The sequence below is a fragment of the Piliocolobus tephrosceles genome, chromosome 6, assembly GCF_002776525.5.
Source record: "Piliocolobus tephrosceles isolate RC106 chromosome 6, ASM277652v3, whole genome shotgun sequence".
Classification (NCBI taxonomy): Eukaryota; Metazoa; Chordata; class Mammalia; order Primates; family Cercopithecidae; genus Piliocolobus; species Piliocolobus tephrosceles.
Genome location: NC_045439.1, coordinates 3,152,915 through 3,167,643, shown reverse-complemented (window position 1 = coordinate 3,167,643; position 14,729 = coordinate 3,152,915). Strand labels below are relative to the sequence as shown.

General features: G+C 44.2%; 1 pseudogene and 1 gene segment (V, D, J or C); both read left to right on the top strand.

Annotated features, from left to right (window-relative positions):
- Nucleotides 1–2,950: 2,950 nt before the first annotated feature.
- Nucleotides 2,951–5,163, top strand: LOC111528282 (annotated as a pseudogene). The gene is made up of 3 exons (XR_003306967.2): nucleotides 2,951–3,084; nucleotides 3,183–3,502; nucleotides 4,970–5,163. The product of XR_003306967.2 is annotated as an immunoglobulin heavy variable 3-7-like (transcript).
- Nucleotides 5,164–10,492: 5,329 nt separating this feature from the next.
- On the top strand, nucleotides 10,493–11,585 carry LOC111528280. The segment is given in 2 exon segments: nucleotides 10,493–10,653; nucleotides 10,736–11,585. Coding segments are annotated over 2 exon segments (519 nt in total).
- The last annotated feature ends 3,144 nt before the right edge of the window (nucleotides 11,586–14,729 follow it).

Here is a 14,729-nt window from a genome sequence, read left to right as displayed (position 1 = left end):
ACATGTAATTCCACTTCTATAATTTCTATAAAGTAAAAATGAACTTAAAATTACATTAAAAGATCTGTAGTTGACTGTGGACATGGTACAAGAAAAGAAGGTGTAGAAAGGAGAAACTACAGGAGAGCAAAAGGAAATTTCTAGGATAATTTATTTTTCCTCTGTTAGTAAAAGTGAGGATTATGTCAATATTTGTAAAATTGTACACTTTATGTAAAGATTCTTATTTGCTAATTTCACCTCATTAAAATATTGTAACTTTTAAAATGTATAACTTGGTACAAAAAGTGGTAGAGAGATGAATAAAATACATAAAAATCAGAGTGTCCTGAATATACACATGAATGAATCTGAATCTTGCTATATTTTTAGGGAAACACTAGAATACAAAAACATAATGACAGGATTTCAGTACATGAAGGGAGCTTCTCAAACCCCAGGAGGCACGTCCAACTGTGTCCTGGAATTAACTTACGGAGCAGGCACGTCCTTTGGAAGTTGCCGTGACACCAAGCTCCCAGCATCCGTTGTAGCTGACACCATGCAAATGCAGAGATCTCGACTAAAATGTTCTGTGGATGTTGAATCTGTTTATGCTACACACTCACACCAAGTGAGTATGGAAAGGTTAGTTACCTGCATCCTTGAGGTGTCTGCTGAGAGCAGGGCAGGTCTCCTATGAAGGTCCAAAGTGTCTTGGTAGAGCAGGGAAGGAGACTGGCTCAGGGTTTTTATCATGGTTTTGTGGGGGGCTGGGGAGAGCATCCTACTTACAGGAAGGCTTTTGTGGGGTTTCAAGGTCAAATTAGCATCAAAGAGGGAGCTCCTGTGATTTCTAACTAGATTTACCTTGTATGCTTAAAAGGAAGAGATGATGGAAGAAAGAGTCTTAAGTTATCAGCAGTCAGGCCTAAACATAGAGTCTGAAGACTTACTCATCAATTCGTGTATTAGAGTAAGAAATGAGACAAGACTCCCATATGGGTGGACAACAGCCAGGTCTGCCGAAAATGAGAAGACTGTTTATAAGCAAAGAATAATATGGATATGGAGGAGGATTCTGGTCCAATGTCTTGTGTAGAAGTTTTTCATGATTTGAGATCATCAGCTTGTTCTGAAGGTCTTAGGTCACCTGTCTTCTTCAAAATATCAGACGTGTCAGAGGAGACGTGAGGATGTGCAGTTTAACTTCTTCTATTTGAGTAGCTTTACAATTGTGTAAAATTCTTAATTCTTTTTTTTTTTTTTTTTTTTTTTTTTGAGACAGTGTCTCACTCTGCTGTGCAGTTTGGACTGTAGTGTGATCATAGCTCACTGCAATTTTGAATTCCTGGCTCATAGAATCCTCCCACCTCAGCCTCCTGAGTAGCAAGTAGCTAGGTTTCCAGGGCTCTTCATCTACATCTACACTTGGCTGATTCTTTTCATTCTTCTTTTTTTTTTCTTTTTTTGAGATGGAGTTTCTCTCTTCTTGCTGGAGTGCAGTGGCATGATCTCAGCTCACTGCAATCTCTGCCTCACAGGTTCAAGCGATTCTCCTACCTCAGCTAATCTGCAGATTAGTAAGTTCAGTGTTGTTGTAAGAATAACACATTTTTTTATGGGATGCCTACATCTCCATGCTAAGTAGCACCTCTATGTGTAATACTCAGAAACAAGAAATGATACAAATATCAAGAAGATATATATATATATATAAACAATAATGACATGCTAATTTACTGTAATAACATCCATCCTTAGAATCAATACATCGTTGATGCTCAACTTGGTTGCATCACAAGTAGTTATGATGAGTGAGAAGCCACACAAATAAAACACATACTATACAATTCCCATATAGTAAATTCTTGAAACTCAAAACCAAGTATTCATTATGAAGGATTGACTCAGAACATGGCGAGGGAAGAAGGAATTGCAGAGGAACAGAAGGAAATGTTTAAGTGTCATTTATTTGTTCATTTTCTGAATGTTTCTTGTGGATGCCCAGGTGAGCGTGAGTGGAATTACATTTTGTTTTGTTTGATTCTGAAGAGATGTGGTCCTATTCTGTGACCCAGGCTGGATTGCAGTGGTGGGATCATAGTTCAATGTAGCCTCCAACTTCTGGTCTCCAACAATCCTCCTGCATCTGCCATCTAAGTAGCTGAAACTACCATTGTGTGCCACCAGGATTGGCTTGAGTTACTTATTAAACCACACATTTTATGAAATATTTACTGTATAGTAATGATGCCTCAATAACAGTATTACAAATCAATGAATGGATAATTTGTTCAGTACAGATTCATGGAAAAATAGACACTAACATGAATGTCTGACATTTATGAAAATACAACTGCATAAAATGTGTTCTCTTTACATTCATTAGGTAAACACAATAGTGCATACACATCTCACCATGCTTTCATTACAGGAAGGAAATTCTGAAAATGTCACTGGGGTGACCCACACTGTGCTGGGCTTGGTTCAGGGAGCAGCCAGGCCCAGTGGTGAAAAGCACAGACCCAGGTATCTGGGCTCACTCTGACCAAATGTAATCTCTGGGAACATTGTACCACCCATCTGTGCTTCTGCTGGTAATTTTCCATCTTTAACATGGAAATAACATAGAAAATACATATCATGATTTCTCCACATATGTAAAAATTAAATAAGATGATTGATTGCTGATAAGTTTAAATATATGCAGTTGTCACAGGACCATTGTACTTCAGTAAAACTATTTTAAAATAAAAGTTACAAATACAATTATAGGTTTAAAGAGTTTATCACAAAACATTTATAATAAGAAACTACATTTTCCAAAATTGTATCAATATCTCTAAACTCCTGCAGAACCTCATCTGCTCTGGGTCCTGCCCTCTCCTCAGGTGTCCCACCCCAGAGCTTGCTATACAGTAGGAGACATGCAAATAGGTCCCTCCCTCTGCTGATGAAAAGCAGCCCAGCCCTGACCCTGCAGCTCTGGGAGCTCCAGCCCTAGAATTCTCAGGTGTTTCCATTCGGTGATCAACACTGAACACAGAGGACTCACCATGGAGTTTGGGCTGAGCTGGGTTTTCCTTGTTGCTATTTTGAAAGGTGATTCATGGGGAAGGAGTTGAATGTACGTGAATATGACTGAGAGAAACTGGGACTATGTGTGGCAGTTTCTGACCAGGATGTCTCTGTGTTTGCAGGTGTCCAGTGTGAGGTGCAGCTGGTGGAGTCTGGGGGAGGTTTGGTCCAGCCTGGGGGGTCCCTGAGACTCTCCTGTGCAGCCTCTGGATTCAGCTTCAGTAGCACCAGGATGAACTGGATCCGCCAGGCTCCAGGGAAGAGGCTGGAGTGGGTGGCTGACATAAAGTATGATGGAAGTGAGAAAACTATGTAGACTCTGTGAAGAGCCGATTCACCATCTCCAGAGACAACACCAAGAACTCCCTCTATCTGCAAATGAACAGCCTGAGAGCTGAGGACACAGCCGTGTATTACTGTGTGAGAGACACAGTGAGGGGAGGTCAGTGTGAGCCCAGACACAAACCTCCCTGCAGGAGCGTATGGAACCACCAGGGGGTGCTCAGGATACACAGAGGACAGGGGCAGCCCCAGGGCAGGTGCAGGGGGAGGTCAAGGGCTGCTCTCCTTCAGGGTCTTTGGCTTCCTCTCATCTAACAGTTCTCCAGAGGGCCTTGTATATTTACAGTTATATGCCTACTACTGAGGTTTCTAAGTTCGTAAAGTTTATTACCATAGGAGGAACCACTATTAAACACCCCTAAAGCAGGTGTCACAGATGGAGAAAGAAAAGGGGACAAGAAGCCAGGTGAGGCTGTGGACACTGTCCGCCCAGGATTCAAGTTTCACAAGCAGTGAGGGAGAAATGGGGAGTCTGATGGAGCTCCCTAAGTACCATGTGGTCCAAACTAAGTCCAGCAAGGCCATCAGGCCTCCCTGAGCTCTAGGTGCCCATCAGGGATCCGCCATGTGCCCGGCAGCCACGTGCCTTTTCATCTCCGTTGCGCCCACTCACTGTCTGGGATGAGCTTTCAGGACGTGTGTTTGGCACAAACCAGGTGATGGACCTCAGAGAGCAGCAGCTGGTGCCTGGTTCATGGGTTCCCTAATGCTGGAGGAATGGGAGGTGCATTCTCAGGGACAAGGCACTGTTGATGGATTTTTATATAGAAACCATGATTTTACTTGTTTCTTTCAGGGGACATAGAGAAGCAAGCATGCAGTCAGCAAATAATTATAATTATAATCTCTACAATTACCCTCAATGAATTCCTGAATTCTGTGTAGGGTCCCACCATGGAATCGCCTTTCTCATGAGGAATGGTTGAATCTAGAGTGAGTCCACATGTATTTCATATTTTTCGCTTCTGTCCATGTTCAGAGATTTAGAGTATAGTAAGTTTGGACCTTTCCACACACTCAGCATCACCTCCCCCACAGAAAGAGCAGACTTTGACTATTCCTGAGTGTGGGTTAGGGGCTGGTCCTGCACACCTCAGAGCCTGTGGAAAAGCCATGTGCAGTTTTATAGACTCCGGTGTTTTCTCATTCAGGAGGGGTGACCTCCACGGCCTCTGATTTCTCCTAAGATATAACTGTGATTGCAGAATTAGGATGCCATTAGGCTATCATGCCTCACTTCTATTCTGAAAATCACCCTCTTTATAGTAAAAGAAAACAATCCAATGTCCATTCCCCTGAAAGTAGTTTCTTTTTAATTTGGTTGCAAGTTTACCATATATGTGCCTGAATTTATTCTCAGAATCTACTGAATTGTCTGGTAATCTCACAAATTGAACAAAAGTGAATTCTTCATTCCTACCAAAATGTGAGTATGTAGGAATTTCAGTGTGTTTTCCAGAACCCATGCACACCGACCACTGTGTTTCATAGTCATTTATTGGCCTATGAGGCCCTCAGTGACCCCCTCCCTCCCTCACCTGTGCTGTCTCTGGATTCTCCATCACAGCCAGCGCTTCCTGCTGGAGCTGGATCCGCCAGTCCTCAGTCAAGGGAGTGGATCAGGGGCATAGGTCACGAGGGAGCACAAATTCTAACCCACTCCTCACGAGCTCAGTCACCATCTCCAGATCCATGTCGAAGAACCAAACTTTCTTAAAGTTGAGTTCTGTGACCAACTGCCACAACCTTGTATTACTGTGAAAGGAACAGAGAAGACATCAGTGTGATCCCAGACACAAAGTTCCCTGGAGAGGGGCCCAGGACCAACAAAGGGCACTCAGACTCATGAAAACAGGGCCCAAACTGGAGAACGAGTTTCCTGTCACCCTCACATTTCACCATTAGATACTCTACACTATGCCTATGCTGAGGTGTGTGTATAATATAATTAGAAAATGGTACTTATATATGTGTATAATTATATCTAGTGTAACAACTAGTTGCTTCTGTCTTATGTGACCATTAAAGACAATATCGCTCACCTTATTCAAGTCTGTTATAAAGTATAATACTTTTATGTAAGATTTATCTTGTTTTTTGTGTTTCTCCTTGTGTCTGTATTCTCTCTCTCTTTCTCTCACACATACAAATACACAAACACACAGTGGTTGGCAGTATATAGGCTAATTGAGAATATACTCCCAGACGATTTAAAAATAGCAGTTTTACAATATTTGTCTTTAATTTTTCAAAGAAAATTAAATCCAAATGCCAGTGATTTTTATGTGATTTTTAACATTTAAATTGTTACTTTTGTTTTCATCATTCCTTATATGTATACTATTGTATTCTTTCAGATTATTTGGTGCCTTCATAGACTTAAACATGTGAAACTCTCCACTTGATTTTCTGTGACTCAGGACTGGTGAGCAATAAGTAAGAAGTCACTCTCCTGACCCTTCCCCACAGTTGCAGACTCCTGAAGGCAGAACAGGTGTCATGACTTCACAGTAGACCAAGGCCCTCAAAGGTGACGTTGGACCTTGAGTTCCAGCACGTCTTGGGAGGCCAAGTGGATGTTGGTGAAAGAAATAGTGGATATGTGACAGTTTCTAACCAGAATGTCTGTGTTTGCAGGTGTCCAGTGTGAGGTGCAGCTTACAAAGTCTGCGGGAGACTTGGTACAGCTTAGAGGGTCCCCTGAGACTCTCTTGTGCAGCCTCTTGATTCACCTTTGGTAGCTATGAGATTCACTGGGTTTGCAGGCCTCAGGAAAGGGGCTGGAATGGGTTGCAGTTATATGGTGTGGTGAAACTCATCAACACGATGCAGGCTATGTTAGGGGCAGACTCACCATTTCCAGAGACAACACCAAGTACATGCTGTACAAGCAAATGTACAGCCTGAGAACCCAGAACACAGCAGCGTAAAACTGTGCAGGAGACACCGTGATGGGAAGTCCATGTGGGCTCAGACAGACTGCCCTGCAGGACACAGGGGGTGGCTTGGCTGCAGGGGGCACTCAGCACCCACAGGAGACAGGAACAGCCCAGGGCAGGGGCAGGTGGAGTTCAAGGGCTGCTTTCCTGTCAGGCTCTGTGGCTTCTTCTGCATCAAATGCGTTCTCCCGGGAGCCTCTCTGTATTTATGGTTCTCTGCCTACTACTGAGGCCTCTGGATTGGAAAAGGTTACTACTAGAAAAAAAATTCTCATATGCCCCTAAGGAATGAATCACTGTTTGAGGGAGAAGATGTCACAGGAGGCCAGGGAGGCTGTGGAAACTGTTGGACGTGGACACAGATCTGATGACAAAGACATGAGAAATCAGGGAACTCTGATCAAACCTCCTAATTACGCCATGGTCCACTCTAAGTCTAGTAAAGCCATTGATGCCTCCCTTGGCCAAACCCACCCATCAGGGGTCACTCCTGTGTCCCAGCAGCAGCCACGCCTTAGAATCTCCACTGTGTGTAATCACCGTCTGGGAGGAGCTCCCAGGACATGTGTCTTTGCATCAACCGGGTGATGGATGTCAGAGAACAGCAGCTGGGTGCCTGGTCTGTGGGTTCCCTGATGTTGGAGAAATGGGAGATGCAGTCTCAGGGGAAACATACAGTTTATGCATTTTTATATAGAAACCATGATTTTTCTTCTGTCAGATGACACAGCAGATCAAGAAAACAGTCTGTAAACAATTGTAATGTCCACCTTTCTCCTGAATACATGCATTATTTCTTAATTCTGAGTGGCTATTTTGCAGAGCATTGCTTTTCTCCTAAGAAATTGTTCAATCCAGGCTGAAACCACATGGTGATCATTCTTTGGTTTCGTTCAGGTGCAGAGATCTTGAGTAGAGCAGATTTGGTCCTTTCCACACACTAAGCCTCACCTTCCTCAGAGAAGGAGCAGAGATTGATCCAACTTGTCTCAGGTGGGAGCTGCCTCTCCACACCTCGGAGTTTGCAGAGACCCCCAGGTGCAGCTGTATTGAGTCAGGTGTGTCTCCATGTGGGGGACCTCTGCTGCCAGTGATTGCTGCTCAGTTCTAAATGTGGGTTCAGAACTAGGACACTTAGGTTATCATGCCTCAAAAATTACCATGATTGTAGATAGAAATAATACAATGCCAATTGTTGTCACTTGTTTCTTATTACTATCAGAGTATAAGTTTGAGGAGATAAATTGTTACCATATATTTGCATAAATCTAATGTCAGAATCTCTTGAATTGCTCTTGAATACTTGCAAACTGGATAGAAGCAGATTCTTATTTTTTTCTATACTAGTGTATTTTGGGATGTCAACATTTTGTCCAGAACCTGTGAGTACCAATAACTGTGTTTCAGAAATGACTGTGAGATTCAGTCATTTCTACGGAGTGGGAAAACCAGTTAACTTTATCTTAGATATATGGATGGAAGCCCAAGATAGAGGCTTGTCAGGCATTGTTTCTGTGCCTGCTGCCTTGGGAAAGTCTGCATTTCTTATGCTCTGTCCTGGGTCTATACCCCAATGTCTCCCCTACTCCATGGCACTCGCCTGTGCCTGTGCATGCCCCTGCCCATGCCCTCCGTAAAATATCTGCTTTGGGACAGGAAGAATCCCCCTGCCTTTTTTTTCCTCCTGCCCCTGGTGCACATTCTTCTCCATCCATAGGGTCTCAGCAGTGCCTGCCATCCACACTGACCCTACATGGGGTCATACCTTTTTGACCACTTCCTCTCTCTTTTCTTCTGAGCCTTGCCTTTTATTCTAACAGCCTGTTTCCATCTCACCTGGACTTGTGTACAGCAAAGTGTTTACCAAGCAGTCTTGGGTTGTGCAAACCCTGAAAATGCCCAAAAATGTGCTTTCTCATGCCAGGTCCATATTCAGCTCCTGGGAGATGATATCTGACTTCTGGAAAACTCCTGGTAGTGTTATTAAAGCACTTGATTAAGGTAAGGTTTACGTCTGTAAAACTTCACGATTTAACAGTCTTAACTCATTGAGTTTGGAGTCCATGTACATCTGCAAAGTTATCAACACCATCAAGGTCATAACCATAGCAATCACTTCCAAAACATTCCTCTTATCTCTTAGTATTATGATTATTTTATTAGTTAAAATGTATTTTTGTTTGTGTCTGTCTGTGTCTCTCTGTGTGTAGCCTGGGTGCACACTATACTAGCCGTTTTCATAATGACTTATGGTGAATGCCTGTTATTGCTCAAGGGGTCAGCGTCTGAGCACTGGAGGTCAGTCGTGCAGGTGCCACACACCTCTGTGATGGGCCCCATAAACAGCACTGGGCCCCAGCACTCATGTGAGCTTCTCTGGTGGACAACACTTCACACATGGTGTCATTCATCTCTGCTGGGGGAACTGGGGACAAGAGACTCCTCAGGGAAAGAACACCTGGGAGCTTGTGCCTGGATTCTCAGGGCCTTCTCCCTGGTGCCTTTGCTCATTTTAATTCATATTCATTTGCTATAATAAAGCTGCACCCATAAGAATAACAGCTTGACTTGAGTCCTTTATTTCTATTGATTATGGGGCCTGGGGATGGTCTTGGGACACTCAACACAATTACACGAGAGGTGGAGAATGCTAGAAAGTTCCTGAATTCTGACACATGGCTAGAGGATTGCTTATAATATCAAAGGATGAGAAAGTGTGGGGATAAAAGACAGTCAATGCCCAGATGGCTACAGAATCATATGGCAGGAGATGGCGTGTGCGCTCCAATAAGGAGCAGGAAGTGAAAGTAATCCAAGGAATTTAGAAATGACAGACACAGCTTCCTAGGAGTTGTTCCCTGAATAAGCAAATGTAAAAGTAATGAAGAACAACCCAAATATGCAATTCATATTTGTGATAGCTAAAATAATAGTAAAAAGATGTACATCGAGCCCTGCACTGTGCTCTGTGAGCCGAGGCTGCTGGACTCCCATTCACCACCAAAGGGGACAGCTGTCCAGAAACAACACACAATGCATAATATAGCCACACAGAAGGTAGCCCAGGGGTGGAAATTGGCATCATTTGGTGATATGATTGATATCATTGATTTCATCGGATTGTGAACAACGTTAGCCAATGGACTGTGAGAGTGACTGACGTAGCAGCCTCTCTGGCTTCCTGTGCTGCAGATGAGAGGATAATGCTTGGGAGGATGCCGGACCCACAGCTCACAACAGACATATGACAGATGGCTGTCTCTGATCCCAACCTCAAGTAGGATGTTCCTGGTGCACTGGATCCCAGATCCTGTATCACTTTAGAACCGGTGTAGTTTGTGTCGCCTTGGCTTTTCCTTTGGATCTTTTAGGTACTAAGGAAATGAGAATGGTTCAAAAGAAAATGGGGCAGACAAAGGGGATAGTTAAGGGCCTCCTCCAAGCAATGTTGGTATCATAAAATAAAAGTTAAAGAATGAAACAACTAAACAAGAAGGTGCTGGGGTTGACACAAAGGACTTAAAGCAGCACTGCCAGGAGTTGGGTGCAGCAATGGGGATCCCTTCAGGTCCATCAGCAATTCAGAGACCTAAACAAATATTTCCTATTCATGTGGAATTGGCAGAGTGTGAAATCTAGAAGACAAAATGGCCAGGAAAATTGTGTGATTTTATATGAGTGAAGGTCTGGCAAGTTAATCAATTTGAGGACTGCTGAAGGCCTGAGGTGGTCCTGCCCTTGCTTGGTGCCAAGACCTGAGTCCAACTTGTGTGAAATTGCTAGGGAAGAGAGAGTAGTTTTTTGGTACTTCTTGTTATCAGGCATATGTGCATTTGAATTTTCTCTTCATGGCCTTTCTTGGCTCTATTTCTCATTTTTTAACACGTATAGTTTCATCTGGATTAATCACCTTCACAGGGTCACAGAGAAGGGTGGAAGAAGGGAGGCCCTGGGATGAGTCTCAAAGAAACATGGAAAATTGTGGAGAGGGACAATAGCAGGATGTAAGGAATTATTGAGACATTATTCTGCCCCTCCCAGGAGGCTCAGGCCAGCCTTTTTCTGCATTTGAGGTTCTGGGTTATAAACCCTGTAGACTCTTCCCTTCAGGGCAGGGTGACAATTATGCAAATTCAAGTGGCGGCCTCCCCACTTAAACCCAGGGCTCCCCTCCACAGTGAGTCTCCCTCACCGTCCAGCTGGGGATCTCAGTGCTTCATTTTCTGTCCTTCATTTCTCAGTGCTTCATTTCTGTCCTCCACCACGATGGGGTCAACTGCGATCCTCGCCCTCCTCCTGGCTGTTCTCCAAGGTCAGTCCTGCCCAGGGGCTGAGGTCACAGAAAAGAATGGGGAGAAAGGAGCCCCAATTCAAATTTTGTATCTCCCCCACAGGAGTCTGTGCCGAGGTGCAGCTGGTGCAGTCCGGAGCAGAGGTGAAAAGGCCCGGGGAGTCTCTGAAGATCTCCTGTAAGACTTCTGGATACAGCTTTACCAGCTACTGGATCAGCTGGGTGCGCCAGATGCCCGGGAAAGGCCTGGAGTGGATGGGGATGATCGATCCTAGTGATTCTGATACCAGATACAGCCCGTCCTTCCAAGGGCATGTCACTATCTCAGCGGACAAGTCCATCAGCACCGCCTACCTGCAGTGGAGCAGCCTGAAGGCCTCGGACACCGCCACGTATTACTGTGCGAAAGACACAGTGAGAGAAACCAGCACCGAGCGCATCAAAAACCCTCCACAGGGCAGGTGCAGAATGAGCTGCCAGAGACTCCCTCCCCAGGGACCTCTCTATTCATTCGGGGAGGAAACACTTTTTGTCCTCAGGAGCGAGAACCAGAGAACAACACGGGAAGGTTCCTAGCCCCCTAAGGCAACTGGATAGGGGACCTGACCAAGGGAGGTGGATTCTCTGAGGGGGCTCTTGTGTGTTCTACAAGGTTGTTCATGGTGAATATTACATGGTTAACATCAAAAACCTGCCTAAGAGGCACCTCTTCAATATGACAGTTTTTTTATTAGTGAAAATTTTACAGTTAATCATTGCTTGCCTTCCTCCTTCCTATCCGCTCTCACTCCCTCCTTTTATTTTCTATTTACTTTTACAAAGTCACTTAATCACTTTTTGAAATATTAATAGGTTCTCTTGTTTTTGTTATTGTTTTTCTTTTAATAATATGCCCTGAATAATTCATCCTTCCGCCAATTCATAAGTATTCAGTATAACAAAGACTTCCTTCATAAATAGATTTCCTGTGAGTAATCTTGCAAATATTTTAGGACCTGTTTGGTTAAGGATAAATTAAAATAGATAAATTTTAAAAAACATACAACCTATCAAAACTGAACCACCAAGAAATAAAAAATCTGGGTTGGGCGTGGTTCTCATGCCTGTACTCGCAGCACTTTGGGAGCCCGATGCAGGTGGATCACCTGAGGTCAGGAGTTCGAGATCAGTGTGGCCAACATGGCAAAACCCCATCTCTACTAAAAATTCAAAAATTAGCTGGGCATGGTGGTGTTCCCCTGGAGTCCCATAGTCCCGGCTACTCGGGAGGCTGAGGCAGGAGAATGACTTGAACCTGGGAGGCAGAGGTTGCAGAAAGTCAAAATTGAGCCACTGCACTCCAGACTGGGCAACAGAGTTAGACTCCAATTCAAACAAAAATTGGAACAGACCAATGAGTTAAGAGATTGAGTCAGTGATTTTTCAAACATCTCAAATCAAAGAAAAGTCAAGAACTTCATGGATTCATTACTGAATTTTATTAAAAAAACAAAAACAAAAACTAGAATCTCTACTGAAATTTCCAACAAAATAAAAAGGAAGGAATACATCCAAGCTTATTTTGGAAGGCCCTATTTCCAAAGCAAGGAAAAGAAACTACAAATAAATGAAATTACAGGCTAATATCCTTGATTATCATAGTTTCAAAAACTCTCAAGAGTGACGACAAACAAAATTCAACAGCACGTTAACAATAGAATTCACCATGATCAGATGTGGTTTATCTCTAGGATGCAATGAAGTTTCAACCTGTACAAAAAAAGGTGATTTATTAAATCAAAATACTGAAGGACTAAAACTATATGTCCGTATCAGTAGATTCAGAAAGAGCCGCTGACAGAATCCACCACACTCTCATTATAAAGAATCTGAACAAATTATGCATAAAATATATACCTCAACACAATAAAGACAAAATATCACAAACCCACATTTAACATTATACTACTCGATGAGGAAAATTTTATTTTCCTCTAAGACTAGAAACTAGACAAGATCCTCACCATCACTAATATTATTCAACATACCACTGGGGAATGTAGACAGAATAGTTAGGCAAGAATAAAATATAGAAGTCGTCCATATAGTAATGAATAAATTTAAAACATTTTTTTCATATTATATGCTCTTGTCTTTAATAAGCCCGAAAGACTCCACCGAAAAAGGTTGGAAGTAATGAAGAGATTCAATAAGTTTCCAGAATTAAAAAAATCAAACTTATATTCCAAGATGGCAGGTTAGAGGCATTGCTAGCATACCTCTACCACTTGGAAGGACAAACTAATGTGGTGAGATGAACATTGTGTACTTATTTTCAAGAAACAATGCAGGAACTGAACAGAAAGACTGAAATAATCTGCAGACTTTCTCAAAAAAGCAGGAAGCTGCAGCACACACTGTGAGTCAGGTGAAGGTCTGGGAGTCCCCAGAGTTTGAGGGGAGAGTTTGCGTCTGGGATACACACCCCCACCTGGGATCCTGAAAGTCCAGGCCACAGGAGAAGGCTCTAAACTCACCCAGTGCCAGGACCCACTCTGGAGGGTCGTGGAATGTAAAAGTAAGGGTGGTGGCAGGAAGACCCTTCCATAAGCCCCCAGATCTCACTGTGGTCTGAGGACAGTCATTTCCTAATGGTCTTCACAGAGGACTCTGGGGAGAACAGCCAAAAATTTCAAGCACTGGTCACAGGTTGAAAGAAGCTCTCAACAGGGATGTGTGATACAACCTTGGGTGGGGATGAACTCCCCTAGCCAGGGCCTGGGCAGGGAAGAGCACCGGTGCCCGGCTTTGCAGCAGACAGGAAGGGGCATGGCATGAAACCCATGGCTGCAGTCTCCATGGGGACAGCTAATGACTCCTGGCATTTGCAGATATTGATCACAGGTTGACTGGAACTGATCTCATTGCTGCCAGTGGAAAACCAGGGGGAAGCATCTGCCTCACCAAGTGTGTGGGAAGTGTGTGGGGCTTACCACCAGCTGCCACTCCCCACTCCCAGAACAAACTTCTGTGCAGCAGAGGAAGACATGGTCCCCTCTGGAACATCAACCCAGTGGCCTGTGAAGCACCCCTGTCCCCCACACCCACACCCACAGAGGCTGCTGCTTGCCCTGCACACGGATACTCAGTGCAGAAACCCACCTGGCCCAGCCCTCACCTTGCTTTCTGCAGCCACCTGCCCTGGCAGCTTAACACAAAGGATGGCATCTTTTGGGAGCTACATGGCCACACCCACTGCCTGAGAATCCATAGTAGCCCCTATTCCTGGGCAACATAAGCCAAGCAAAACCCCATTGTTAATACTGTAACTGGTGCTCTTTTGCAAGCAACACCGCCAAGCAGAAGTCCAATCAGCAGTCCATCACAGTATCTCCTGGTAGACTAACACTGCACCCAGAAAGGAGGAAACGACTGTGTGATCTCAGGACACCTTATCCCCTGTCCATGAAGGGGATGCCACCTGATGTCTGTGCCCTTCCTCAGTGTCTACACCTTAGGGTTTGTGCTAATCTGGGCTTCTCTTCTTATCATTCTCAGAGGTAGGGTCCCTGTGGATCCAGCCTAGCTGTGGCGGCTTCTCGGCCTGTTCCTTCTGTGTTTTTATGAGTCTTACATGAAGTTCACTGGTGGAATCTGGAAGAGAAATGGTACAGCCCAACAATTCTCAGAGCGTTTTATACAAAGCCTCCGAATTTACCTTCATGACTTTAGCATGAGCTCAGCCCAGCAGAATTCAGGACAGGAGTTGGTGTGGGAGGCAACAGGGAGTCATTCAAGAGGAATTTGTCAGTGGTACCCTCCATGAATTCAAAGAAAAATCATAATCCTCAGGGACACCCTTGTCAGCACAATCTCCCTCAAAATGACCAACCTGAGAGCCGAGGACAAGGCCATGTATTACCATGAGAGACTCAGTTAGGGGACATCTGTGTGATGAGCCCAGACACAAACCTGGCTGTAGAAAGACAGGAGGGGACTGTGTGGCACACACTGTTCAGAAACACGAAGGGAAGCTCAGAACCAGTAGGAGGCTGACAAAGGAGGGCTCAGAAGTCACCAGGGGGTGCTGAAAACCACCTGGGGGTGGTGAAGACACC